We start from the raw sequence: 26,178 nt of genomic DNA, 5'->3' as shown, positions 1-26,178 counted from the left end.
AAACTATCCATGATTTTTTTTTTTTTTGAGGTCAATCTCTTTTCAATGGGTTTTCAATGCGAATCTAGAATTCTAAGGTACTTGCTTGCAGTTCCTATCACTTCCACTGGATGTCAACAGTCTCTAGAAATTGGTTGATGTTTTTCCTTTGAGAAATGAACAAGTTCATTGTTCAGAACAAGGGTAGAGTGAAGTGTACTGTTGTGGTTGAGGCGCGTGACCTGAAAGCTCGCTACACTTTGTTTTCCTCCGGTATTGAACACAGTTTATCCCGTCTTCAATTTGATCTATTATTTACGTTTAAAAATACCTAGTTGGATTAGGTAAGTTGTTTGGATCAAGTTTACAGGTAACTAATTAGATAATGTGTAGTCATGTTGCGCGAGTTAGAACCGGTGTATTTTCTGAATCATACGTGTCAAATAAATTGACATTTTGGATATATAACGACAGAATTTATCGAACAAAATGACCATTTGTGATGTTTAATGGACATAATGGAGTGCAAACAGAAGATCTTCAAAGGTAAGGCATGAATTATATGTTATTTCTGACTTTTGTGTTGTGCCTGGCGGGCTGAATTATGATTTTCATGTGTATGTTTGCTGGGGTGCTGTCCTCAGATAATAGCATGGTTTGCTTTCGCCGTAAAGCCTTTTTGAAATCTGACACTGTGGCTGGATTAACAAGAAGTTCATCTTTAAACCGGTGTATAACACTTGTATGATTTATTTATTATTATTCTGAGCATTTCTGTTTTTGAATTTGGCACGCTGCTATTTCACTGGGTGTTGTCAAATCAATCCTGTTAACCTTTCTGATCTCCCCATCCCGGATCCGGGATCGTGAATACAGACTCAAGCTCATTACCATAACGCAACGTTAACTATTCATGAAAATCGCAAATGAAATGAAATAAATATGCTAGCTCTCAAGCTTAGCCTTTTGTTAACAACACTGTCATCTCAGATTTTCAAAATATGCTTCTCAACCATTGCAAAACAAGCATTTGTGTAACAGTATTGTAGGCTAACGTAGCATTTAGCATTAGCATTCAGCTGGCAACATTTACACAAAAAAACAGAAAAGCATTCAAATAAAATCATTTACCTTTGAAGAACTTCAGATGTTTTCAATGAGGAGACTCTCAGATATCAAATGTTCAGTTTTTCCTGAAAGATTATTTGTTTAGGACAAATCGCTCCGTTTTCTGCGTCACGTTTAGCTATGAAAAAACCCCTGTATCCAGGATTGTGTAAATCTATCAGCAAGCTCATTAGCATAACACAACGTTAACTATTTATGAAAATCGCAAATGAAATGAAATAAATATGCCATCTCTCAAGTTTAGCCTTTTGTAAACAACACTGTAATCTCAGATTTTCAAAATATGCTTCTCAACCCTAGGAAAACAATCATTTGTGTAAAAGTAGCTAGCTAGCGTTAGCATTTCGCGTTAGCATTTAGCGTTAGCATTAGCGTTAGCATCCAGCACGCAACATTAACAAAAACATAAAAGCCTTCAAATAAAATCATTTACCTTTGAAGAACTTCTGATGTTTTCAATGAGGATACTCTCAGTTAGATAGCAGATGCTCAGTTTTTCCAAAAAGATTCCTTGTGTATTAGAAATAGCTCCGTTTTATACATCACATTTGGCTACCAAAAAAAATCTGAAAATTCAGTCCTCAAAACGCGAACTTTTTTCCAAATTAACTCCATAATATCGACTGAAAACATGGCAAACGTTGTTTAGAATCAATCATCAAGGTGTTTTTCACATATCTCTTCATTGATACATCGTTCTTGGACACATGCTTTCTCCCCTGAATCAAATGGTAAAGTAGAAGCAGCTGGCAATTGCGCACCGAATTCGACGCAGGACACCAGGCGGACACTTGGAAAATGTAGTCTCTTATGGTCAATCTTCCAATGATATGCCTACAAATACGTCACAATGCTGCTAAGACCTTGGGCGAACGACAGAAAGTGTAGGCTCATTCGTTGCGCAATCACAGCCATATAAGGAGAGAATGGAAAACAGAGCTTCAGAAATTCTGCTAATTCCTGGGTGATGCATCATCTTGGTTTTGCCTGTAGAATGAGTTCTGGGGCACTTACAGACAAAATCTTTGCAGATTCTGAAACTTCAGAGTGTTTTCTTTATATGCATAGTATATGCATAGAATATGCATAGTCGAGCATCTTTTCGTGACAAAATATCGCGCTTAAAACGGGAACGTTTTTTATCCAAAAATGAAATAGCGCCCCTAGAGCTCTAACAGGTTAACAGGATTGGCACGCGAAGGGATCACTAAGAGGTTAATTAACAATGTCTACACTGTATTTCTGATCAATTTGATGTTATTTAAAAAAAATGGACAAACATTTCTAAGGGAACCCAAACTTTTGAATGGTGACAAAAGCCAGCTAACAAAAACCCTGATGTGTGTGTGTATTTACATTTGCGCATGTTTTAGGGATGTGATTCGATTACTAATGATTACTTGCGTCATGTCTGAGTTGTGTATGTGAGTCTTTTTGTGCGTGTGTGACACTGTGTGTGTGTGTGTGTGACTCACTGAGGCAGCTGTGGCCGTAGTGCACCATGAAGTCTGCCCCCAGGGCGCGGGCCGTGAAGTCGTCCACGCAGCAGGCTCCGTACGTCACATCACCCATCACAATGGTGTCTGCCTCTGTGAACCTGGGACACACACACACACATGACCAAAACCACTCCTCTGACCGCACATGAACACAAATAGAACTATCCCCCTGTCATTGGACAAACACGCACACGCACACACAATCTCCAATCAGCTTAGTCTATTAGCCCCACTGATCTCCCCTCTTACCATGGCGATCGATACCCAACCTGGCTCCAGCACAGTGGCATCTTGATAGGGTCAGCAGGATCAATCCCCAGTCTCACCATGTTACCATGTACTGGCTGTCTCTGACTGGGACAAGTCATTAAGTAGATCAATCCCCAGTCTCAGCATGTTACCATGTACTGGCTGTCTCTGACTGGGACAAGTCAAGTAGAGGGACTAAGAGTGACATGTCACTCAGATAATGCTTTTCCATCCCTTTATGATTGACATGCCAAACATCAACAAGGCCTATAGAGCAGTCAGGTTGGTGGTCCATGAACAGGAGTCAATCATCATTGAACAACAGAGCTACAGTCAGTCAGTCTGCATCAACAGATTAGATATATTAGAGGGTCAGGATAAATAGAGACTAGTTGATAATCTGAGTGGGGGGTAGGGGTAAGTAAGGACACTATTTTGTTTTATAGGACATGGATTTATAGATAGCACATCTGGATGGAAACTGCAGAGGCAGGGTGAATTACAGATGATCTGTCCATCTGTGGCCTTAGTATTTTATGCTACCAACTGCCCTATCCACATTACATACATCTACTACGGAAGGCCTTTTCTATTGAAAAAGACACACAGCCATACCAGTTTTTTGTTTTCTTTTGCTCTAATAAATTAAAGCAACAAAATAAATCATTCTGCATCTCATCATCCCTTCCGGGGGATTAAAACACTGACTAAAATTATTGAATGCTGAAAGCTGAGAAAGAGAAGTGTGTGAGTAGATAAAGAACAGAGTGGGGAAAGAGAGGTGTGAATGGATAAAGGACAGAGAGGAAAGAGAGGTGTGAATGGATAAAGGACAGAGGAAAGAGAGGTGTGAATGGATAAAGGACAGAGAGAGGAAAGAGAGGTGTGAATGGATAAAGGACAGAGAGGAAAGAGAGGTGTGAATGGATAAAGGACAGAGAGGAAAGAGAGGTGTGAATGGATAGAGGACAGAGAGAGGAAAGAGAGGTGTGAATGGATAAAGGACAGAGAGAGGAAAGAGAGATGTGAATGGATAAAGGACAGGGAGAGGAAAGAGAGGTGTGAATGGATAAAGGACAGAGAGGAAAGAGAGGTGTGAATGGATAAAGGACAGAGAGAGGAAAGAGAGGTGTGAATGGATAAAGGACAGAGAGGAAAGAGAGGTGTGAATGGATAAAGGACAGAGAGAGGAAAGAGAGGTGTGAATGGATAAAGGACAGAGAGAGGAAAGAGAGGTGTGAATGGATAAAGGACAGAGAGGAAAGAGAGGTGTGAATGGATAGAGGACAGAGAGAGGAAAGAGAGGTGTGAATGGATAAAGGACAGAGAGAGGAAAGAGAGATGTGAATGGATAAAGGACAGAGAGAGGAAAGAGAGGTGTGAATGGATAAAGGACAGAGAGAGGAAAGAGAGGTGTGAATGGATAACGGACAGAACAGGAAAGAGAGGTGTGAATGGATAAAGGACAGAGAGAGGAAAGATGTGTGAATGGATAAAGGACAGAGGAAAGAGAGGTGTGAATGGATAAAGGACAGAGAGAGGAAAGAGAGGTGTGAATGGATAAAGGACAGAGAGAGGAAAGAGAGGTGTGAATGGATAAAGGACAGAGAGGAAAGAGAGGTGTGAATGGATAAAGGACAGAGAGAGGAAAGAGAGGTGTGAATGGATAAAGGACAGAACAGGAAAGAGAGGTGTGAATTGATAAAGGACAGAGAGGAAAGAGAGGTGTGAATGGATAAAGGACAGAGAGGAAAGATAGGTGTGAATGGATAAAGGACAGAGGAAAGAGAGGTGTGAATGGATAAAGGACAGAACAGGAAAGAGAGGTGTGAATGGATAAAGGACAGAGTGGGGAAAGAGAGGTGTGAATGGATAAAGGACATAGAGGAAAGAGAGGTGTGAATGGATAAAGGACAGAGAGAGGAAAGAGAGGTGTGAATGGATAAAGGACAGAGAGAGGAAAGAGGTGTGAATGGATAAAGGACAGAGGAAAGAGAGGTATGAATGGATAAAGGACAGAGAGAGGAAAGAGAGGTGTGAATGGATAAAGGACAGAGAGGAAAGAGAGGTGTGAATGGATAAAGGACAGAGAGAGGAAAGAGAGGTGTGAATGGATAAAGGACAGAGGAAAGAGAGGTGTGAATGGATAAAGGACAGAGAGGAAAGAGAGGTGTGAATGGATAAAGGACAGAGAGGAAAGAGAGGTGTGAATGGATGAAGGACAGAGAGAGGAAAGAGAGGTGTGAATGGATAAAGGACAGAGAGAGGAAAGAGAGGTGTGAATGGATAAAGGACAGAGAGAGGAAAGAGAGGTGTGAATGGATAAAGGACAGAGGAAAGAGAGGTGTGAATGGATAAAGGACAGAGAGAGGAAAGAGAGGTGTGAATGGATAAAGGACAGAGGAAAGAGAGGTGTGAATGGATAAAGGACAGAGGAAAAAGAGGTGTGAATGGATAAAGGACAGAGAGAGGAAAGAGAGGTGTGAATGGATAAAGGACAGGGAGAGGAAAGAGAGGTGTGAATGGATAAAGGACAGAGAGAGGAAAGAGAGGTGTGAATGGATAAAGGACAGAGAGGAAAGATAGGTGTGAATGGATAAAGGACAGAGAGAGGAAAGAGAGGTGTGAATGGATAAAGGACAGAGAGGAAAGAGAGGTGTGAATGGATAAAGGACAGAGAGAGGAAAGAGAGGTGTGAATGGATAAAGGACAGAGAGAGGAAAGAGAGGTGTGAATGGATAAAGGACAGAGAGAGGAAAGAGAGGTGTGAATGGATAAAGGACAGAGAGAGGAAAGAGAGGTGTGAATGGATAAAGGACAGAGAGAGGAAAGAGAGGTGTGAATGGATAAAGGACAGAGAGAGGAAAGAGAGGTGTGAATGGATAAAGGACAGAGGAAAGAGAGGTGTGAATGGATAAAGGACAGAGAGAGGAAAGAGAGGTGTGAATGGATAAAGGACAGAGATGAAAGAGAGGTGTGAATGGATAAAAGGACAGAGAGGAAAGAGAGGTGTGAATGGATAAAGGACAGAGAGAGGAAAGAGAGGTGTGAATGGATAAAGAACAGAGGAAAGAGAGGTGTGAATGGATAAAGGACAGAGGAAAGAGGTGTGAATGGATAAAGGACAGAGAGAGGAAAGAGAGGTGTGAATGGATAAAGGACAGAGAGAGGAAAGAGAGGTGTGAATGGATAAAGGACAGAGAGAGGAAAGAGAGGTGTGAATGGATAAAGGACAGAGGAAAGAGAGGTGTGAATGGATAAAGGACAGAGAGAGGAAAGAGAGGTGTGAATGGATAAAGGACAGAGGAAAGAGAGGTGTGAATGGATAAAGGACAGAGGAAAAAGAGGTGTGAATGGATAAAGGACAGAGAGAGGAAAGAGAGGTGTGAATGGATAAAGGACAGGGAGAGGAAAGAGAGGTGTGAATGGATAAAGGACAGAGAGAGGAAAGAGAGGTGTGAATGGATAAAGGACAGAGAGGAAAGATAGGTGTGAATGGATAAAGGACAGAGAGAGGAAAGAGAGGTGTGAATGGATAAAGGACAGGGAGAGGAAAGAGAGGTGTGAATGGATAAAGGACAGAGAGAGGAAAGAGAGGTGTGAATGGATAAAGGACAGAGAGAGGAAAGAGAGGTGTGAATGGATAAAGGACAGAGAGAGGAAAGAGAGGTGTGAATGGATAAAGGACAGAGAGAGGAAAGAGAGGTGTGAATGGATAAAGGACAGAGAGAGGAAAGAGAGGTGTGAATGGATAAAGGACAGAGAGAGGAAAGAGAGGTGTGAATGGATAAAGGACAGAGGAAAGAGAGGTGTGAATGGATAAAGGACAGAGAGAGGAAAGAGAGGTGTGAATGGATAAAGGACAGAGATGAAAGAGAGGTGTGAATGGATAAAAGGACAGAGAGGAAAGAGAGGTGTGAATGGATAAAGGACAGAGAGAGGAAAGAGAGGTGTGAATGGATAAAGAACAGAGGAAAGAGAGGTGTGAATGGATAAAGGACAGAGGAAAGAGGTGTGAATGGATAAAGGACAGAGAGAGGAAAGATAGGTGTGAATGGATAAAGTGCAGAGAGAGGAAAGAGAGGTGTGAATGGATAAAGTGCAGAACAGGAAAGAGGTGTGAATGGATAAAGGACAGAGAGAGGAAAGAGAGGTGTGAATGGATAAAGTGCAGAACAGGAAAGAGGTGTAAATGGATAAAGGACAGAGAGAGGAAAGAGAGCAGTGGAGATGAGGATATAGAGGTGTGGGGGGTGTTAGAGGGGAGTGAGATGTTTTTGTAGCTGCTGTGGTTTAGTGGCTGTGTTTTGACATATTCAGGCTAGCCAGGAAAGGTAGAATTAATAGTGAGAATAAAGGGGAAAACAGGAGACTGAAACATACAGTGTAGCCTACCCACCAACCCAGTCTGACTAACAACAGCTGGCTGTCTACTGCTGCCCAGTCAATGAACCCTTAGATACTGTGCACTGGCTACAGAGGCCACTTCCTCTCTCGCTCTCCCTTTTTAATTCCTCTTCCACTGGATTTCATTGTACCTTTAACCTTTAGTTCGATAAGAGGTAGTTTAAAGTTCAGACTGTCCTTTCTCGCCTCTGTTTTCATCTCTCCATCTTTTTACACCTCTCTCCTCTAACCCCTCTCTCTCCATCTGTTTACACCTCTCTCCTCTAACCCCGCTCTCTCCATCTGTTTACACCTCTCTCCTCTAACCCCTCTCTCTCCATCTGTTTACACCTCTCTCCTCTAACCCCGCTCTCTCCATCTGTTTACACCTCTCTCCTCTAACCCCGCTCTCTCCATCTGTTTACACCTCTCTCCTCTAACCCCTCTCTCTCCATCTGTTTACACCTCTCTCCTCTAACCCCTCTCTCTCCATCTGTTTACACCTCTCTCCTCTAACCCCGCTCTCTCCATCTGTTTACACCTCTCTCCTCTAACCCCGCTCTCTCCATCTGTTTACACCTCTCTCCTCTAACCCCTCTCTCTCCATCTGTTTACACCTCTCTCCTCTAACCCCCCTCTCTCCATCTGTTTACACCTCTCTCCTCTAACCCCGCTCTCTCCATCTGTTTACACCTCTCTCCTCTAACCCCTCTCTCTCCATCTGTTTACACCTCTCTCCTCTAACCCCGCTCTCTCCATCTGTTTACACCTCTCTCCTCTAACCCCTCTCTCTCCATCTGTTTACACCTCTCTCCTCTAACCCCGCTCTCTCCATCTGTTTACACCTCTCTCCTCTAACCCCTCTCTTTCCATCTGTTTACACCTCTCTCCTCTAACCCCGCTCTCTCCATCTGTTTACACCTCTCTCCTCTAACCCCTCTCTCTCCATCTGTTTACACCTCTCTCCTCTAACCCCTCTCTCTCCATCTGTTTACACCTCTCTCCTCTAACCCCGCTCTCTCCATCTGTTTACACCTCTCTCCTCTAACCCCTCTCTTTCCATCTGTTTACACCTCTCTCCTCTAACCCCTCTCTCTCCATCTGTTTACATCTCTCTCCTCTAACCCCTCTCTCTCCATCTGTTTACACCTCTCTCCTCTAACCCCTCTCTCTCCATCTGTTTACACCTCTCTCCTCTAACCCCTCTCTCCATCTGTTTACACCTCTCTCCATCTGTTTACACCTCTCTCCTCTAACCCCGCTCTCTCCATCTGTTTACACCTCTCTCCTCTAACCCCTCTCTCCATCTGTTTACACCTCTCTCCTCTAACCCCTCTCTCTCCATCTGTTTACACCTCTCTCCTCTAACCCCTCTCTCTCCATCTGTTTACACCTCTCTCCTCTACCCCCCTCTAACCCCTCTCTCTCCATCTGTTTACACCTCTCTCCTCTAACCCCTCTCTCTCCATCTGTTTACACCTCTCTACTCTAACCCCTCTCTCTCCATCTGTTTACACCTCTCTCCATCTGTTTACACCTCTCTCCTCTAACCCCGCTCTCTCCATCTGTTTACACCTCTCTCCTCTAACCCCGCTCTCTCCATCTGTTTACACCTCTCTCTCCATCTGTTTACACCTCTCTCCTCTAACCCCGTTTTCTCCATCTGTTTACACCTCTCTCCTCTAACCCCTCTCTCTCCATCTGTTTACACCTCTCTCCTCTAACCCCTCTCTCTCCATCTGTTTACATCTCTCTCCTCTAACCCCTCTCTCTCCATCTGTTTACACCTCTCTCCTCTAACCCCTCTCTCCATCTGTTTACACCTCTCTCCATCTGTTTACACCTCTCTCCTCTAACCCCGCTCTCTCCATCTGTTTACACCTCTCTCCTCTAACCCCTCTCTCTCCATCTGTTTACACCTCTCTCCTCTAACCCCTCTCTCTCCATCTGTTTACACCTCTCTCCTCTACCCCCCTCTCTCCTCTAACCCCGCTCTCTCCATCTGTTTACACCTCTCTCCTCTAACCCGCTCTCTCCATCTGTTTACACCTCTCTCCTCTAACCCCTCTCTCTCCATCTGTTTACACCTCTCTCCTCTAACCCATCTCTCTCCATCTGTTTACACCTCTCTCCTCTAACCCCTCTCTCTCCATCTGTTTACACCTCTCTCCTCTACCCCCCTCTCTCCTCTAACCCCTCTCTCTCCATCTGTTTACACCTCTCTCCTCTAACCCCTCTCTCTCCATCTGTTTACACCTCTCTCCTCTAACCCCTCTCTCTCCATCTGTTTACACCTCTCTCCTCTAACCCCTCTCTCTCCATCTGTTTACACCTCTCTCCTCTAACCCCGCTCTCTCCATCTGTTTACACCTCTCTCCTCTAACCCCGCTCTCTCCATCTGTTTACACCTCTCTCCTCTAACCCCTCTCTCTCCATCTGTTTACACCTCTCTCCTCTAACCCCGCTCTCTCCATCTGTTTACACCTCTCTCCTCTAACCCCTCTCTCCATCTGTTTACACCTCTCTCCTCTAACCCCTCTCTCTCCATCTGTTTACACCTCTCTCCTCTAACCCCTCTCTCTCCATCTGTTTACACCTCTCTCCTCTAACCCCTGTCTCTCCATCTGTTTACACCTCTCTCCTCTACCCCCCTCTCTCCTCTAACCCCGCTCTCTCCATCTGTTTACACCTCTCTCCTCTAACCCGCTCTCTCCATCTGTTTACACCTCTCTCCTCTAACCCCTCTCTCTCCATCTGTTTACACCTCTCTCCTCTAACCCATCTCTCTCCATCTGTTTAAACCTCTCTCCTCTAACCCATCTCTCTCCATCTGTTTACACCTCTCTCCTCTAACCCCTCTCCATCTGTTTACACCTCTCTCCTCTAACCCCTCTCTCTCCATCTGTTTACACCTCTCTCCTCTAACCCCGCTCTCTCCATCTGTTTACACCTCTCTCCTCTAACCCCTCTCTCTCCATCTGTTTACACCTCTCTCCTCTAACCCCTCTCTCTCCATCTGTTTACACCCCTCTCCTCTAACCCCTCTCTCTCCATCTGTTTACACCTCTCTCCTCTACCCCCCTCTAACCCCTCTCTCCATCTGTTTACACCTCTCTCCTCTAACCCCTCTCTCTCCATCTGTTTACACCTCTCTACTCTAACCCCTCTCTCTCCATCTGTTTACACCTCTCTCCATCTGTTTACACCTCTCTCCTCTAACCCCGCTCTCTCCATCTGTTTACACCTCTCTCCTCTAACCCCGCTCTCTCCATCTGTTTACACCTCTCTCTCCATCTGTTTACACCTCTCTCCTCTAACCCCGTTTTCTCCATCTGTTTACACCTCTCTCCTCTAACCCCTCTCTCTCCATCTGTTTACACCTCTCTCCTCTAACCCCTCTCTCTCCATCTGTTTACATCTCTCTCCTCTAACCCCTCTCTCTCCATCTGTTTACACCTCTCTCCTCTAACCCCTCTCTCCATCTGTTTACACCTCTCTCCATCTGTTTACACCTCTCTCCTCTAACCCCGCTCTCTCCATCTGTTTACACCTCTCTCCTCTAACCCCTCTCTCTCCATCTGTTTACACCTCTCTCCTCTAACCCCTCTCTCTCCATCTGTTTACACCTCTCTCCTCTAACCCCTCTCTCTCCATCTGTTTACACCTCTCTCCTCTACCCCCCTCTCTCCTCTAACCCCGCTCTCTCCATCTGTTTACACCTCTCTCCTCTAACCCGCTCTCTCCATCTGTTTACACCTCTCTCCTCTAACCCCTCTCTCTCCATCTGTTTACACCTCTCTCCTCTAACCCATCTCTCTCCATCTGTTTACACCTCTCTCCTCTAACCCCTCTCTCTCCATCTGTTTACACCTCTCTCCTCTACCCCCCTCTCTCCTCTAACCCCTCTCTCTCCATCTGTTTACACCTCTCTCCTCTAACCCCTCTCTCTCCATCTGTTTACACCTCTCTCCTCTAACCCCTCTCTCTCCATCTGTTTACACCTCTCTCCTCTAACCCCTCTCTCTCCATCTGTTTACACCTCTCTCCTCTAACCCCGCTCTCTCCATCTGTTTACACCTCTCTCCTCTAACCCCGCTCTCTCCATCTGTTTACACCTCTCTCCTCTAACCCCTCTCTCTCCATCTGTTTACACCTCTCTCCTCTAACCCCGCTCTCTCCATCTGTTTACACCTCTCTCCTCTAACCCCTCTCTCCATCTGTTTACACCTCTCTCCTCTAACCCCTCTCTCTCCATCTGTTTACATCTCTCTCCTCTAACCCCTCTCTCTCCATCTGTTTACACCTCTCTCCTCTAACCCCTCTCTCTCCATCTGTTTACACCTCTCTCCTCTAACCCCTCTCTCCATCTGTTTACACCTCTCTCCATCTGTTTACACCTCTTTCCTCTAACCCCGCTCTCTCCATCTGTTTACACCTCTCTCCTCTAACCCCTCTCTCTCCATCTGTTTACACCTCTCTCCTCTAACCCCTCTCTCTCCATCTGTTTACACCTCTCTCCTCTAACCCCTGTCTCTCCATCTGTTTACACCTCTCTCCTCTACCCCCCTCTCTCCTCTAACCCCGCTCTCTCCATCTGTTTACACCTCTCTCCTCTAACCCGCTCTCTCCATCTGTTTACACCTCTCTCCTCTAACCCCTCTCTCTCGATCTGTTTACACCTCTCTCCTCTAACCCATCTCTCTCCATCTGTTTAAACCTCTCTCCTCTAACCCATCTCTCTCCATCTGTTTACACCTCTCTCCTCTAACCCCTCTCCATCTGTTTACACCTCTCTCCTCTAACCCCTCTCTCTCCATCTGTTTACACCTCTCTCCTCTAACCCCGCTCTCTCCATCTGTTTACACCTCTCTCCTCTAACCCCTCTCTCTCCATCTGTTTACACCTCTCTCCTCTAACCCCTCTCTCTCCATCTGTTTACACCCCTCTCCTCTAACCCCTCTCTCTCCATCTGTTTACACCTCTCTCCTCTACCCCCCTCTAACCCCTCTCTCTCCATCTGTTTACACCTCTCTCCTCTAACCCCTCTCTCTCCATCTGTTTACACCTCTCTACTCTAACCCCTCTCTCTCCATCTGTTTACACCTCTCTCCATCTGTTTACACCTCTCTCCTCTAACCCCGCTCTCTCCATCTGTTTACACCTCTCTCCTCTAACCCCGCTCTCTCCATCTGTTTACACCTCTCTCTCCATCTGTTTACACCTCTCTCCTCTAACCCCGTTTTCTCCATCTGTTTACACCTCTCTCCTCTAACCCCTCTCTCTCCATCTGTTTACACCTCTCTCCTCTAACCCCTCTCTCTCCATCTGTTTACATCTCTCTCCTCTAACCCCTCTCTCTCCATCTGTTTACACCTCTCTCCTCTAACCCCTCTCTCCATCTGTTTACACCTCTCTCCATCTGTTTACACCTCTCTCCTCTAACCCCGCTCTCTCCATCTGTTTACACCTCTCTCCTCTAACCCCTCTCTCTCCATCTGTTTACACCTCTCTCCTCTAACCCCTCTCTCTCCATCTGTTTACACCTCTCTCCTCTAACCCCTCTCTCTCCATCTGTTTACACCTCTCTCCTCTACCCCCCTCTCTCCTCTAACCCCGCTCTCTCCATCTGTTTACACCTCTCTCCTCTAACCCGCTCTCTCCATCTGTTTACACCTCTCTCCTCTAACCCCTCTCTCTCCATCTGTTTACACCTCTCTCCTCTAACCCATCTCTCTCCATCTGTTTACACCTCTCTCCTCTAACCCCTCTCTCTCCATCTGTTTACACCTCTCTCCTCTACCCCCCTCTCTCCTCTAACCCCTCTCTCTCCATCTGTTTACACCTCTCTCCTCTAACCCCTCTCTCTCCATCTGTTTACACCTCTCTCCTCTAACCCCTCTCTCTCCATCTGTTTACACCTCTCTCCTCTAACCCCTCTCTCTCCATCTGTTTACACCTCTCTCCTCTAACCCCGCTCTCTCCATCTGTTTACACCTCTCTCCTCTAACCCTGCTCTCTCCATCTGTTTACACCTCTCTCCTCTAACCCCTCTCTCTCCATCTGTTTACACCTCTCTCCTCTAACCCCGCTCTCTCCATCTGTTTACACCTCTCTCCTCTAACCCCTCTCTCCATCTGTTTACACCTCTCTCCTCTAACCCCTCTCTCTCCATCTGTTTACATCTCTCTCCTCTAACCCCTCTCTCTCCATCTGTTTACACCTCTCTCCTCTAACCCCTCTCTCTCCATCTGTTTACACCTCTCTCCTCTAACCCCTCTCTCCATCTGTTTACACCTCTCTCCATCTGTTTACACCTCTCTCCTCTAACCCCGCTCTCTCCATCTGTTTACACCTCTCTCCTCTAACCCCTCTCTCTCCATCTGTTTACACCTCTCTCCTCTAACCCCTCTCTCTCCATCTGTTTACACCTCTCTCCTCTAACCTCTCTCTCTCCATCTGTTTACACCTCTCTCCTCTACCCCCCTCTCTCCTCTAACCCCGCTCTCTCCATCTGTTTACACCTCTCTCCTCTAACCCGCTCTCTCCATCTGTTTACACCTCTCTCCTCTAACCCCTCTCTCTCCATCTGTTTACACCTCTCTCCTCTAACCCATCTCTCTCCATCTGTTTAAACCTCTCTCCTCTAACCCATCTCTCTCCATCTGTTTACACCTCTCTCCTCTAACCCCTCTCCATCTGTTTACACCTCTCTCCTCTAACCCCTCTCTCTCCATCTGTTTACACCTCTCTCCTCTAACCCCGCTCTCTCCATCTGTTTACACCTCTCTCCTCTAACCCCTCTCTCTCCATCTGTTTACACCTCTCTCCTCTAACCCCTCTCTCTCCATCTGTTTACACCCCTCTCCTCTAACCCCTCTCTCTCCATCTGTTTACACCTCTCTCCTCTAACCCCGCTCTCTCCATCTGTTTACACCTCTCTCCTCTAAACCCTCTCTCTCCATCTGTTTACACCTCTCTCCTCTAACCCCTCTCCATCTGTTTACACCTCTCTCCTCTAACCCCTCTCTCTCCATCTGTTTACACCTCTCTCCTCTAACCCCTCTCCATCTGTTTACACCTCTCTCCTCTAACCCCTCTCTCTCCATCTGTTTACACCTCTCTCCTCTAACCCCTCTCTCTCCATCTGTTTACATCTCTCTCCTCTAACCCCTCTCTCTCCATCTGTTTACACCTCTCTCCTCTAACCCCTCTCTCTCCATCTGTTTACACCTCTCTCCTCTAACCCCTCTCCATCTGTTTACACCTCTCTCCTCTAACCCCTCTCTCTCCATCTGTTTACACCTCTCTCCTCTAACCCCTCTCTCTCCATCTGTTTACACCTCTCTCCTCTAACCCCTCTCTCCATCTGTTTACACCTCTCTCCATCTGTTTACACCTCTCTCCTCTAACCCCGCTCTCTCCATCTGTTTACACCTCTCTCCTCTAACCCCTCTCTCTCCATCTGTTTACACCTCTCTCCTCTAACCCCTCTCTCTCCATCTGTTTACACCTCTCTCCTCTAACCCCTCTCTCTCCATCTGTTTACACCTCTCTCCTCTACCCCCCTCTCTCCTCTAACCCCGCTCTCTCCATCTGTTTACACCTCTCTCCTCTAACCCGCTCTCTCCATCTGTTTACACCTCTCTCCTCTAAGCCCTCTCTCTCCATCTGTTTACACCTCTCTCCTCTAACCCATCTCTCTCCATCTGTTTACACCTCTCTCCTCTAACCCCTCTCTCTCCATCTGTTTACACCTCTCTCCTCTACCCCCCTCTCTCCTCTAACCCCTCTCTCTCCATCTGTTTACACCTCTCTCCTCTAACCCCGCTCTCTCCATCTGTTTACACCTCTCTCCTCTAACCCCGCTCTCTCCATCTGTTTACACCTCTCTCCTCTAACCCCTCTCTCTCCATCTGTTTACACCTCTCTCCTCTAACCCCGCTGTTTACGCTCTCTCCATCTGTTTACACCTCTCTCCTCTAACCCCTCTCTCCATCTGTTTACACCTCTCTCCTCTAACCCCTCTCTCTCCATCTGTTTACACCTCTCTCCTCTAACCCCTCTCTCTCCATCTGTTTACACCTCTCTCCTCTAACCCCTGTCTCTCCATCTGTTTACACCTCTCTCCTCTACCCCCCTCTCTCCTCTAACCCCGCTCTCTCCATCTGTTTACACCTCTCTCCTCTAACCCGCTCTCTCCATCTGTTTACACCTCTCTCCTCTAACCCCTCTCTCTCCATCTGTTTACACCTCTCTCCTCTAACCCATCTCTCTCCATCTGTTTAAACCTCTCTCCTCTAACCCATCTCTCTCCATCTGTTTACACCTCTCTCCTCTAACCCCTCTCCATCTGTTTACACCTCTCTCCTCTAACCCCTCTCTCTCCATCTGTTTACACCTCTCTCCTCTAACCCCGCTCTCTCCATCTGTTTACACCTCTCTCCTCTAACCCCTCTCTCTCCATCTGTTTACACCTCTCTCCTCTAACCCCTCTCTCTCCATCTGTTTACACCCCTCTCCTCTAACCCCTCTCTCTCCATCTGTTTACACCTCTCTCCTCTACCCCCCTCTAACCCCTCTCTCTCCATCTGTTTACACCTCTCTACTCTAACCCCTCTCTCTGCATCTGTTTACACCTCTCTCCATCTGTTTACACCTCTCTCCTCTAACCCCGCTCTCTCCATCTGTTTACACCTCTCTCCTCTAACCCCGCTCTCTCCATCTGTTTACACCTCTCTCTCCATCTGTTTACACCTCTCTCCTCTAACCCCGTTTTCTCCATCTGTTTACACCTCTCTCCTCTAACCCCTCTCTCTCCATCTGTTTACACCTCTCTCCTCTAACCCCTCTCTCTCCATCTGTTTACATCTCTCTCCTCTAACCCCTCTCTCTCCATCTGTTTACACCTCTCTCCTCTAACCCCTCTCTCCATCTGTTTACACCTCTCTCCATCTGTTTACACCTCTCTCCTCTAACCCCGCTCTCTCCATCTGTTTACACCTCTCTCCTCTAACCCCTTTCTCTCCATCTGTTTACACCTCTCTCCTCTAACCCCTCTCTCTCCATCTGTTTACACCTCTCTCCTCTAACCCCTCTCTCTCCATCTGTTTACACCTCTCTCCTCTACCCCCCTCTCTCCTCTAACCCCGCTCTCTCCATCTGTTTACACCTCTCTCCTCTAACCCGCTCTCTCCATCTGTTTACACCTCTCTCCTCTAACCCCTCTCTCTCCATCTGTTTACACCTCTCTCCTCTAACCCATCTCTCTCCATCTGTTTACACCTCTCTCCTCTAACCCCTCTCTCTCCATCTGTTTACACCTCTCTCCTCTACCCCCTCTCTCCTCTAACCCCTCTCTCTCCATCTGTTTACACCTCTCTCCTCTAACCCCTCTCTCTCCATCTGTTTACACCTCTCTCCTCTAACCCCTCTCTCTCCATCTGTTTACACCTCTCTCCTCTAACCCCTCTCTCTCCATCTGTTTACACCTCTCTCCTCTAACCCCGCTCTCTCCATCTGTTTACACCTCTCTCCTCTAACCCCGCTCTCTCCATCTGTTTACACCTCTCTCCTCTAACCCCTCTCTCTCCATCTGTTTACACCTCTCTCCTCTAACCCCGCTCTCTCCATCTGTTTACACCTCTCTCCTCTAACCCCTCTCTCCATCTGTTTACACCTCTCTCCTCTAACCCCTCTCTCTCCATCTGTTTACATCTCTCTCCTCTAACCCCTCTCTCTCCATCTGTTTACACCTCTCTCCTCTAACCCCTCTCTCTCCATCTGTTTACACCTCTCTCCTCTAACCCCTCTCTCCATCTGTTTACACCTCTCTCCATCTGTTTACACCTCTCTCCTCTAACCCCGCTCTCTCCATCTGTTTACACCTCTCTCCTCTAACCCCTCTCTCTCCATCTGTTTACACCTCTCTCCTCTAACACCTCTCTCTCCATCTGTTTACACCTCTCTCCTCTAACCCCTCTCTCTCCATCTGTTTACACCTCTCTCCTCTACCCCCCTCTCTCCTCTAACCCCGCTCTCTCCATCTGTTTACACCTCTCTCCTCTAACCCGCTCTCTCCATCTGTTTACACCTCTCTCCTCTAACCCCTCTCTCTCCATCTGTTTACACCTCTCTCCTCTAACCCATCTCTCTCCATCTGTTTAAACCTCTCTCCTCTAACCCATCTCTCTCCATCTGTTTACACCTCTCTCCTCTAACCCCTCTCCATCTGTTTACACCTCTCTCCTCTAACCCCTCTCTCTCCATCTGTTTACACCTCTCTCCTCTAACCCCGCTCTCTCCATCTGTTTACACCTCTCTCCTCTAACCCCTCTCTCTCCATCTGTTTACACCTCTCTCCTCTAACCCCTCTCTCTCCATCTGTTTACACCCCTCTCCTCTAACCCCTCTCTCTCCATCTGTTTACACCTCTCTCCTCTAACCCCGCTCTCTCCATCTGTTTACACCTCTCTCCTCTAAACCCTCTCTCTCCATCTGTTTACACCTCTCTCCTCTAACCCCTCTCCATCTGTTTACACCTCTCTCCTCTAACCCCTCTCTCTCCATCTGTTTACACCTCTCTCCTCTAACCCCTCTCCATCTGTTTACACCTCTCTCCTCTAACCCCTCTCTCTCCATCTGTTTACACCTCTCTCCTCTAACCCCTCTCTCTCCATCTGTTTACATCTCTCTCCTCTAACCCCTCTCTCTCCATCTGTTTACACCTCTCTCCTCTAACCCCTCTCTCTCCATCTGTTTACACCTCTCTCCTCTAACCCCTCTCCATCTGTTTACACCTCTCTCCTCTAACCCCTCTCTCTCCATCTGTTTACACCTCTCTCCTCTAACCCCTCTCTCTCCATCTGTTTACACCTCTCTCCTCTAACCCCTCTCTCCATCTGTTTACACCTCTCTCCATCTGTTTACACCTCTCTCCTCTAACCCCGCTCTCTCCATCTGTTTACACCTCTCTCCTCTAACCCCTCTCTCTCCATCTGTTTACACCTCTCTCCTCTAACCCCTCTCTCTCCATCTGTTTACACCTCTCTCCTCTAACCCCTCTCTCTCCATCTGTTTACACCTCTCTCCTCTACCCCCCTCTCTCCTCTAACCCCGCTCTCTCCATCTGTTTACACCTCTCTCCTCTAACCCGCTCTCTCCATCTGTTTACACCTCTCTCCTCTAACCCCTCTCTCTCCATCTGTTTACACCTCTCTCCTCTAACCCATCTCTCTCCATCTGTTTACACCTCTCTCCTCTAACCCCTCTCTCTCCATCTGTTTACACCTCTCTCCTCTACCCCCCTCTCTCCTCTAACCCCTCTCTCTCCATCTGTTTACACATCTCTCCTCTAACCCCTCTCTCTCCATCTGTTTACACCTCTCTCCTCTAACCCCTCTCTCTCCATCTGTTTACACCTCTCTCCTCTAACCCCTCTCTCTCCATCTGTTTACACCTCTCTCCTCTAACCCCGCTCTCTCCATCTGTTTACACCTCTCTCCTCTAACCCCGCTCTCTCCATCTGTTTACACCTCTCTCCTCTAACCCCTCTCTCTCCATCTGTTTACACCTCTCTCCTCTAACCCCGCTCTCTCCATCTGTTTACACCTCTCTCCTCTAACCCCTCTCTCCATCTGTTTACACCTCTCTCCTCTAACCCCTCTCTCGCCATCTGTTTACATCTCTCTCCTCTAACCCCTCTCTCTCCATCTGTTTACACCTCTCTCCTCTAACCCCTCTCTCTCCATCTGTTTACACCTCTCTCCTCTAACCCCTCTCTCCATCTGTTTACACCTCTCTCCATCTGTTTACACCTCTCTCCTCTAACCCCGCTCTCTCCATCTGTTTACACCTCTCTCCTCTAACCCCTCTCTCTCCATCTGTTTACACCTCTCTCCTCTAACCCCTCTCTCTCCATCTGTTTACACCTCTCTCCTCTAACCCCTCTCTCTCCATCTGTTTACACCTCTCTCCTCTACCCCCCTCTCTCCTCTAACCCCGCTCTCTCCATCTGTTTACACCTCTCTCCTCTAACCCGCTCTCTCCATCTGTTTACACCTCTCTCCTCTAACCCCTCTCTCTCCATCTGTTTACACCTCTCTCCTCTAACCCATCTCTCTCCATCTGTTTAAACCTCTCTCCTCTAACCCATCTCTCTCCATCTGTTTACACCTCTCTCCTCTAACCCCTCTCCATCTGTTTACACCTCTCTCCTCTAACCCCTCTCTCTCCATCTGTTTACACCTCTCTCCTCTAACCCCGCTCTCTCCATCTGTTTACACCTCTCTCCTCTAACCCCTCACTCTCCATCTGTTTACACCTCTCTCCTCTAACCCCTCTCTCTCCATCTGTTTACACCCCTCTCCTCTAACCCCTCTCTCTCCATCTGTTTACACCTCTCTCCTCTAACCCCGCTCTCTCCATCTGTTTACACCTCTCTCCTCTAAACCCTCTCTCTCCATCTGTTTACACCTCTCTCCTCTAACCCCTCTCCATCTGTTTACACCTCTCTCCTCTAACCCCTCTCTCTCCATCTGTTTACACCTCTCTCCTCTAACCCCTCTCCATCTGTTTACACCTCTCTCCTCTAACCCCTCTCTCTCCATCTGTTTACACCTCTCTCCTCTAACCCCTCTCTCTCCATCTGTTTACATCTCTCTCCTCTAACCCCTCTCTCTCCATCTGTTTACACCTCTCTCCTCTAACCCCTCTCTCTCCATCTGTTTACACCTCTCTCCTCTAACCCCTCTCCATCTGTTTACACCTCTCTCCTCTAACCCCTCTCTCTCCATCTGTTTACACCTCTCTCCTCTAACCCCTCTCTCTCCATCTGTTTACACCTCTCTCCTCTAACCCCTCTCTCCATCTGTTTACACCTCTCTCCATCTGTTTACACCTCTCTCCTCTAACCCCGCTCTCTTCATCTGTTTACACCTCTCTCCTCTAACCCCTCTCTCTCCATCTGTTTACACCTCTCTCCTCTAACCCCTCTCTCTCCATCTGTTTACACCTCTCTCCTCTAACCCCTCTCTCTCCATCTGTTTACACCTCTCTCCTCTACCCCCCTCTCTCCTCTAACCCCGCTCTCTCCATCTGTTTACACCTCTCTCCTCTAACCCGCTCTCTCCATCTGTTTACACCTCTCTCCTCTAACCCCACTCTCTCCATCTGTTTACACCTCTCTCCTCTAACCCATCTCTCTCCATCTGTTTAAACCTCTCTCCTCTAACCCATCTCTCTCCATCTGTTTACACCTCTCTCCTCTAACCCCTCTCCATCTGTTTACACCTCTCTCCTCTAACCCCTCTCTCTCCATCTGTTTACACCTCTCTCCTCTAACCCCGCTCTCTCCATCTGTTTACACCTCTCTCCTCTAACCCCTCACTCTCCATCTGTTTACACCTCTCTCCTCTAACCCCTCTCTCTCCATCTGTTTACACCCCTCTCCTCTAACCCCTCTCTCTCCATCTGTTTACACCTCTCTCCTCTAACCCCGCTCTCTCCATCTGTTTACACCTCTCTCCTCTAAACCCTCTCTCTCCATCTGTTTACACCTCTCTCCTCTAACCCCTCTCCATCTGTTTACACCTCTCTCCTCTAACCCCTCTCTCTCCATCTGTTTACACCTCTCTCCTCTAACCCCTCTCCATCTGTTTACACCTCTCTCCTCTAACCCCTCTCTCTCCATCTGTTTACACCTCTCTCCTCTAACCCCTCTCTCTCCATCTGTTTACATCTCTCTCCTCTAACCCCTCTCTCTCCATCTGTTTACACCTCTCTCCTCTAACCCCTCTCTCTCCATCTGTTTACACCTCTCTCCTCTAACCCCTCTCCATCTGTTTACACCTCTCTCCTCTAACCCCTCTCTCTCCATCTGTTTACACCTCTCTCCTCTAACCCCTCTCTCTCCATCTGTTTACACCTCTCTCCTCTAACCCCGCTCTCTCCATCTGTTTACACCTCTCTCCTCTAACCCCTCTCTCTCCATCTGTTTACACCTCTCTCCTCTAACCCCTCTCCATCTGTTTACACCTCTCTCCTCTAACCCCTCTCTCTCCATCTGTTTACACCTCTCTCCTCTAACCCCTCTCTCTCCATCTGTTTACACCTCTCTCCTCTAACCCCTCTCTCTCCATCTGTTTACACCTCTCTCCTCTAACCCCTCTCTCTCCATCTGTTTACATCTCTCTCCTCTAACCCCTCTCTCTCCATCTGTTTACACCTCTCTCCTCTAACCCCTCTCTCCATCTGTTTACACCTCTCTCCATCTGTTTACACCTCTCTCCTCTAACCCCGCTCTCTCCATCTGTTTACACCTCTCTCCTCTAACCCCTCTCTCTCCATCTGTTTACACCTCTCTCCTCTAACCCCTCTCTCTCCATCTGTTTACACCTCTCTCCTCTAACCCCTCTCTCTCCATCTGTTTACACCTCTCTCCTCTACCCCCCTCTCTCCTCTAACCCCGCTCTCTCCATCTGTTTACACCTCTCTCCTCTAACCCGCTCTCTCCATCTGTTTACACCTCTCTCCTCTAACCCCTCTCTCTCCATCTGTTTACACCTCTCTCCTCTAACCCATCTCTCTCCATCTGTTTACACCTCTCTCCTCTAACCCCTCTCTCTCCATCTGTTTACACCTCTCTCCTCTACCCCCCTCTCTCCTCTAACCCCTCTCTCTCCATCTGTTTACACCTCTCTCCTCTAACCCCTCTCTCTCCATCTGTTTACACCTCTCTCCTCTAACCCCTCTCTCTCCATCTGTTTACACCTCTCTCCTCTAACCCCGCTCTCTCCATCTGTTTACACCTCTCTCCTCTAACCCCGCTCTCTCCATCTGTTTACACCTCTCTCCTCTAACCCCTCTCTCTCCATCTGTTTACACCTCTCTCCTCTAACCCCGCTCTCTCCATCTGTTTACACCTCTCTCCTCTAACCCCTCTCTCCATCTGTTTACACCTCTCTCCTCTAACCCCTCTCTCTCCATCTGTTTACATCTCTCTCCTCTAACCCCTCTCTCTCCATCTGTTTACACCTCTCTCCTCTAACCCCTCTCTCTCCATCTGTTTACACCTCTCTCCTCTAACCCCTCTCTCCATCTGTTTACACCTCTCTCCTCTAACCCCGCTCTCTCCATCTGTTTACACCTCTCTCCTCTAACCCCTCTCTCTCCATCTGTTTACACCTCTCTCCTCTAACCCCTCTCTCTCCATCTGTTTACACCTCTCTCCTCTAACCCCTCTCTCTCCATCTGTTTACACCTCTCTCCTCTACCCCCCTCTCTCCTCTAACCCCGCTCTCTCCATCTGTTTACACCTCTCTCCTCTAACCCGCTCTCTCCATCTGTTTACACCTCTCTCCTCTAACCCCTCTCTCTCCATCTGTTTACACCTCTCTCCTCTAACCCATCTCTCTCCATCTGTTTACACCTCTCTCCTCTAACCCCTCTCCATCTGTTTACACCTCTCTCCTCTAACCCCTCTCTCTCCATCTGTTTACACCTCTCTCCTCTAACCCCGCTCTCTCCATCTGTTTACACCTCTCTCCTCTAACCCCTCTCTCTCCATCTGTTTACACCTCTCTCCTCTAACCCCTCTCTCTCCATCTGTTTACACCCCTCTCCTCTAACCCCTCTCTCTCCATCTGTTTACACCTCTCTCCTCTAACCCCGCTCTCTCCATCTGTTTACACCTCTCTCCTCTAAACCCTCTCTCTCCATCTGTTTACACCTCTCTCCTCTAACCCCTCTCCATCTGTTTACACCTCTCTCCTCTAACCCCTCTCTCTCCATCTGTTTACACCTCTCTCCTCTAACCCCTCTCCATCTGTTTACACCTCTCTCCTCTAACCCCTCTCTCTCCATCTGTTTACACCTCTCTCCTCTAACCCCTCTCTCTCCATCTGTTTACATCTCTCTCCTCTAACCCCTCTCTCTCCATCTGTTTACACCTCTCTCCTCTAACCCCTCTCTCTCCATCTGTTTACACCTCTCTCCTCTAACCCCTCTCTCTCCATCTGTTTACACCTCTCTCCTCTAACCCCGCTCTCTCCATCTGTTTACACCTCTCTCCTCTAACCCCGCTCTCTCCATCTGTTTACACCTCTCTCCTCTAACCCCTCTCCATCTGTTTACACCTCTCTCCTCTAACCCCTCTCTCTCCATCTGTTTACACCTCTCTCCTCTAACCCCTCTCTCTCCATCTGTTTACACCTCTCTCCTCTAACCCCGCTCTCTCCATCTGTTTACACCTCTCTCCTCTAACCCCTCTCTCTCCATCTGTTTACACCTCTCTCCTCTAACCCCTCTCCATCTGTTTACACCTCTCTCCTCTAACCCCTCTCTCTCCATCTGTTTACACCTCTCTCCTCTAACCCCTCTCCATCTGTTTACATCTCTCTCCTCTAACCCCTCTCTCTCCATCTGTTTACACCTCTCTCCTCTAACCCCTCTCTCTCCATCTGTTTACACCTCTCTCCTCTAACCCCTCTCCATCTGTTTACACCTCTCTCCTCTAACCCCGCTCTCTCCATCTGTTTACACCTCTCTCCTCTAACCCCTCTCTCTCCATCTGTTTACACCTCTCTCCTCTAACCCCTCTCTCTCCATCTGTTTACACCTCTCTCCTCTACCCCCCCTCTCTCCATCTGTTTACACCTCTCTCCTCTAACCCTCCTCTCTCCTCTAACCCCTCTCTCTCCATCTGTTTACACCTCTCTCCTCTACCCCCCTCTCTCTCCATCTGTTTACACCTCTCTCCTCTAACCCCTCTCTCTCCATCTGTTTACACCTCTCTCCTCTAACCCCTCTCTCTCCATCTGTTTACACCTCTCTCCTCTAACCCCGCTCTCTCCATCTGTTTACACCTCTCTCCTCTAACCCCTCTCTCTCCATCTGTTTACACCTCTCTCCTCTAACCCCTCTCCATCTGTTTACACCTCTCTCCTCTAACCCCTCTCTCTCCATCTGTTTACACCTCTCTCCTCTAACCCCTCTCTCTCCATCTGTTTACACCTCTCTCCTCTAACCCCTCTCCATCTGTTTACATCTTTCTCCTCTAACCCCTCTCTCTCCATCTGTTTACACCTCTCTCCTCTAACCCCTCTCTCTCCATCTGTTTACACCTCTCTCCTCTAACCCCTCTCCATCTGTTTACACCTCTCTCCTCTAACCCCGCTCTCTCCATCTGTTTACACCTCTCTCCTCTAACCCCTCTCTCTCCATCTGTTTACACCTCTCTCCTCTAACCCCTCTCTCTCCATCTGTTTACACCTCTCTCTTCTAACCCCTCTCTCTCCATCTGTTTACACCTCTCTCCTCTACCCCCCCTCTCTCTCCATCTGTTTACACCTCTCTCCTCTAACCCTCCTCTCTCCTCTAACCCCTCTCTCTCTCCATCTGTTTACACCTCTCTCTCCATCTGTTTACACTTCTCTCTCCATCTGTTTACACCTCTCTCTAACCCCTCTCTCTCTCTGTTTTTATCGCTATCGATGCTCAACTACCTTCACCCTCCAGAGGGGCATGGACTCTCTTTATATTTGTTCTCTTCTCCATTCCCCTCTCTCTCTTCCTCTAATGGCTGCTCTGGTGTGAAGGACACTACAGTCCACCTGAGCCTAGTAAAACACAGCCACATGGATGAAGGGAACTCATCCGGTAAATCAATATTGGCTTTCTAAGATATGATTCGCTTATCCTTTCTTTCGTCAAGGTCTTGATTTCAGTGTGTGTTGTGCATGTTGTGTGTGTGTGACAGAGAGAGAGGTAGGGAGAGCTGTGCAATAGAGGGATCATGATAATGGGAGACTAAGAACTAGCCTAAATCCCACAGTTTGGTGTGTGTGTGTTTGTGAGAGAGAGATAGTAGCTCTCTGAGTCTGAACAATAGGCTTCCTTAAATCTCATTGCCCCTGTTGTTTTAAAGCATACTAATGACATTGATAGAGCTGCTTAAATGTATGTCTCCCAGGTAAAACATATATATGGCTATCCCACAATGTTGAAGAGAGATGCCCTGCAGTCTACCCACCACAGCAGCAGTCTACCCACCACAGCAGCAGTCTACCCACCACAGCAACAGTCTACCCACCACAGCAACAGTCTACCCACCACAGCAACAGTCTACCCACCACAGCAACAGTCTACCCACCACAGCAACAGTCTACCCACCACAGCAACAGTCTACCCACCACAGCAACAGTCTACCCACCACAGCAACATTCTACCCACCACAGCAGCAGTCTACCCACCACAGCAGCAGTCTACCCACCACAGCAGCAGTCTACCCACCACAGCAGCAGTCTACCCACCACAGCAGCAGTCTACCCACCACAGCAGCAGTCTACCCACCACAGCAACATTCTACCCACCACAGCAGCAGTCTACCCACCACAGCAACATTCTACCCACCACAGCAGCAGTCTACCCACCACAGCAGCAGTCTACCCACCACAGCAACATTCTACCCACCACAGCAGCAGTCTACCCACCACAGCAGCAGTCTACCCACCACAGCAGCAGTCTACCCACCACAGCAGCAGTCTACCCACCACAGCAGCAGTCTACCCACCACAGCAGCAGTCTACCCACCACAGCAACAGTCTACCCACCACAGCAGCAGTCTACCCACCACAGCAGCAGTCTACCCACCACAGCAGCAGTCTACCCACCACAGCAACAGTCTACCCACCACAGCAGCAGTCTACCCACCACAGCAGCAGTCTACCCACCACAGCAGCAGTCTACCCACCACAGCAGCAGTCTACCCACCACAGCAACATTCTACCCACCACAGCAGCAGTCTACCCACCACAGCAACATTCTACCCACCACAGCAGCAGTCTACCCACCACAGCAGCAGTCTACCCACCACAGCAACATTCTACCCACCACAGCAGCAGTCTACCCACCACAGCAGCAGTCTACCCACCACAGCAGCAGT

At 48.1% G+C, this 26,178-nt stretch overlaps 1 protein-coding gene across 2 annotated transcripts in view; it reads right to left on the bottom strand.

Moving 5' to 3' along the window:
- Window positions 1–26,178, bottom strand: part of LOC110507778 (2-(3-amino-3-carboxypropyl)histidine synthase subunit 1) — a 142,252-nt gene that overhangs the window by 70,462 nt on the left and 45,612 nt on the right. For both annotated transcript variants that reach the window (XM_036964880.1, XM_036964879.1), the window contains exon 4: window positions 2,583–2,704. In XM_036964880.1, coding sequence (XP_036820775.1) covers window positions 2,583–2,704 — 122 coding nt within the window. The remainder of the gene's footprint in view (window positions 1–2,582; window positions 2,705–26,178) is intronic.

Source organism: Oncorhynchus mykiss, chromosome 27 (assembly GCF_013265735.2).
Source record: "Oncorhynchus mykiss isolate Arlee chromosome 27, USDA_OmykA_1.1, whole genome shotgun sequence".
Lineage (NCBI taxonomy): Eukaryota > Metazoa > Chordata > Actinopteri > Salmoniformes > Salmonidae > Oncorhynchus > Oncorhynchus mykiss.
This window is presented reverse-complemented; position numbering and strand designations above follow the sequence as displayed.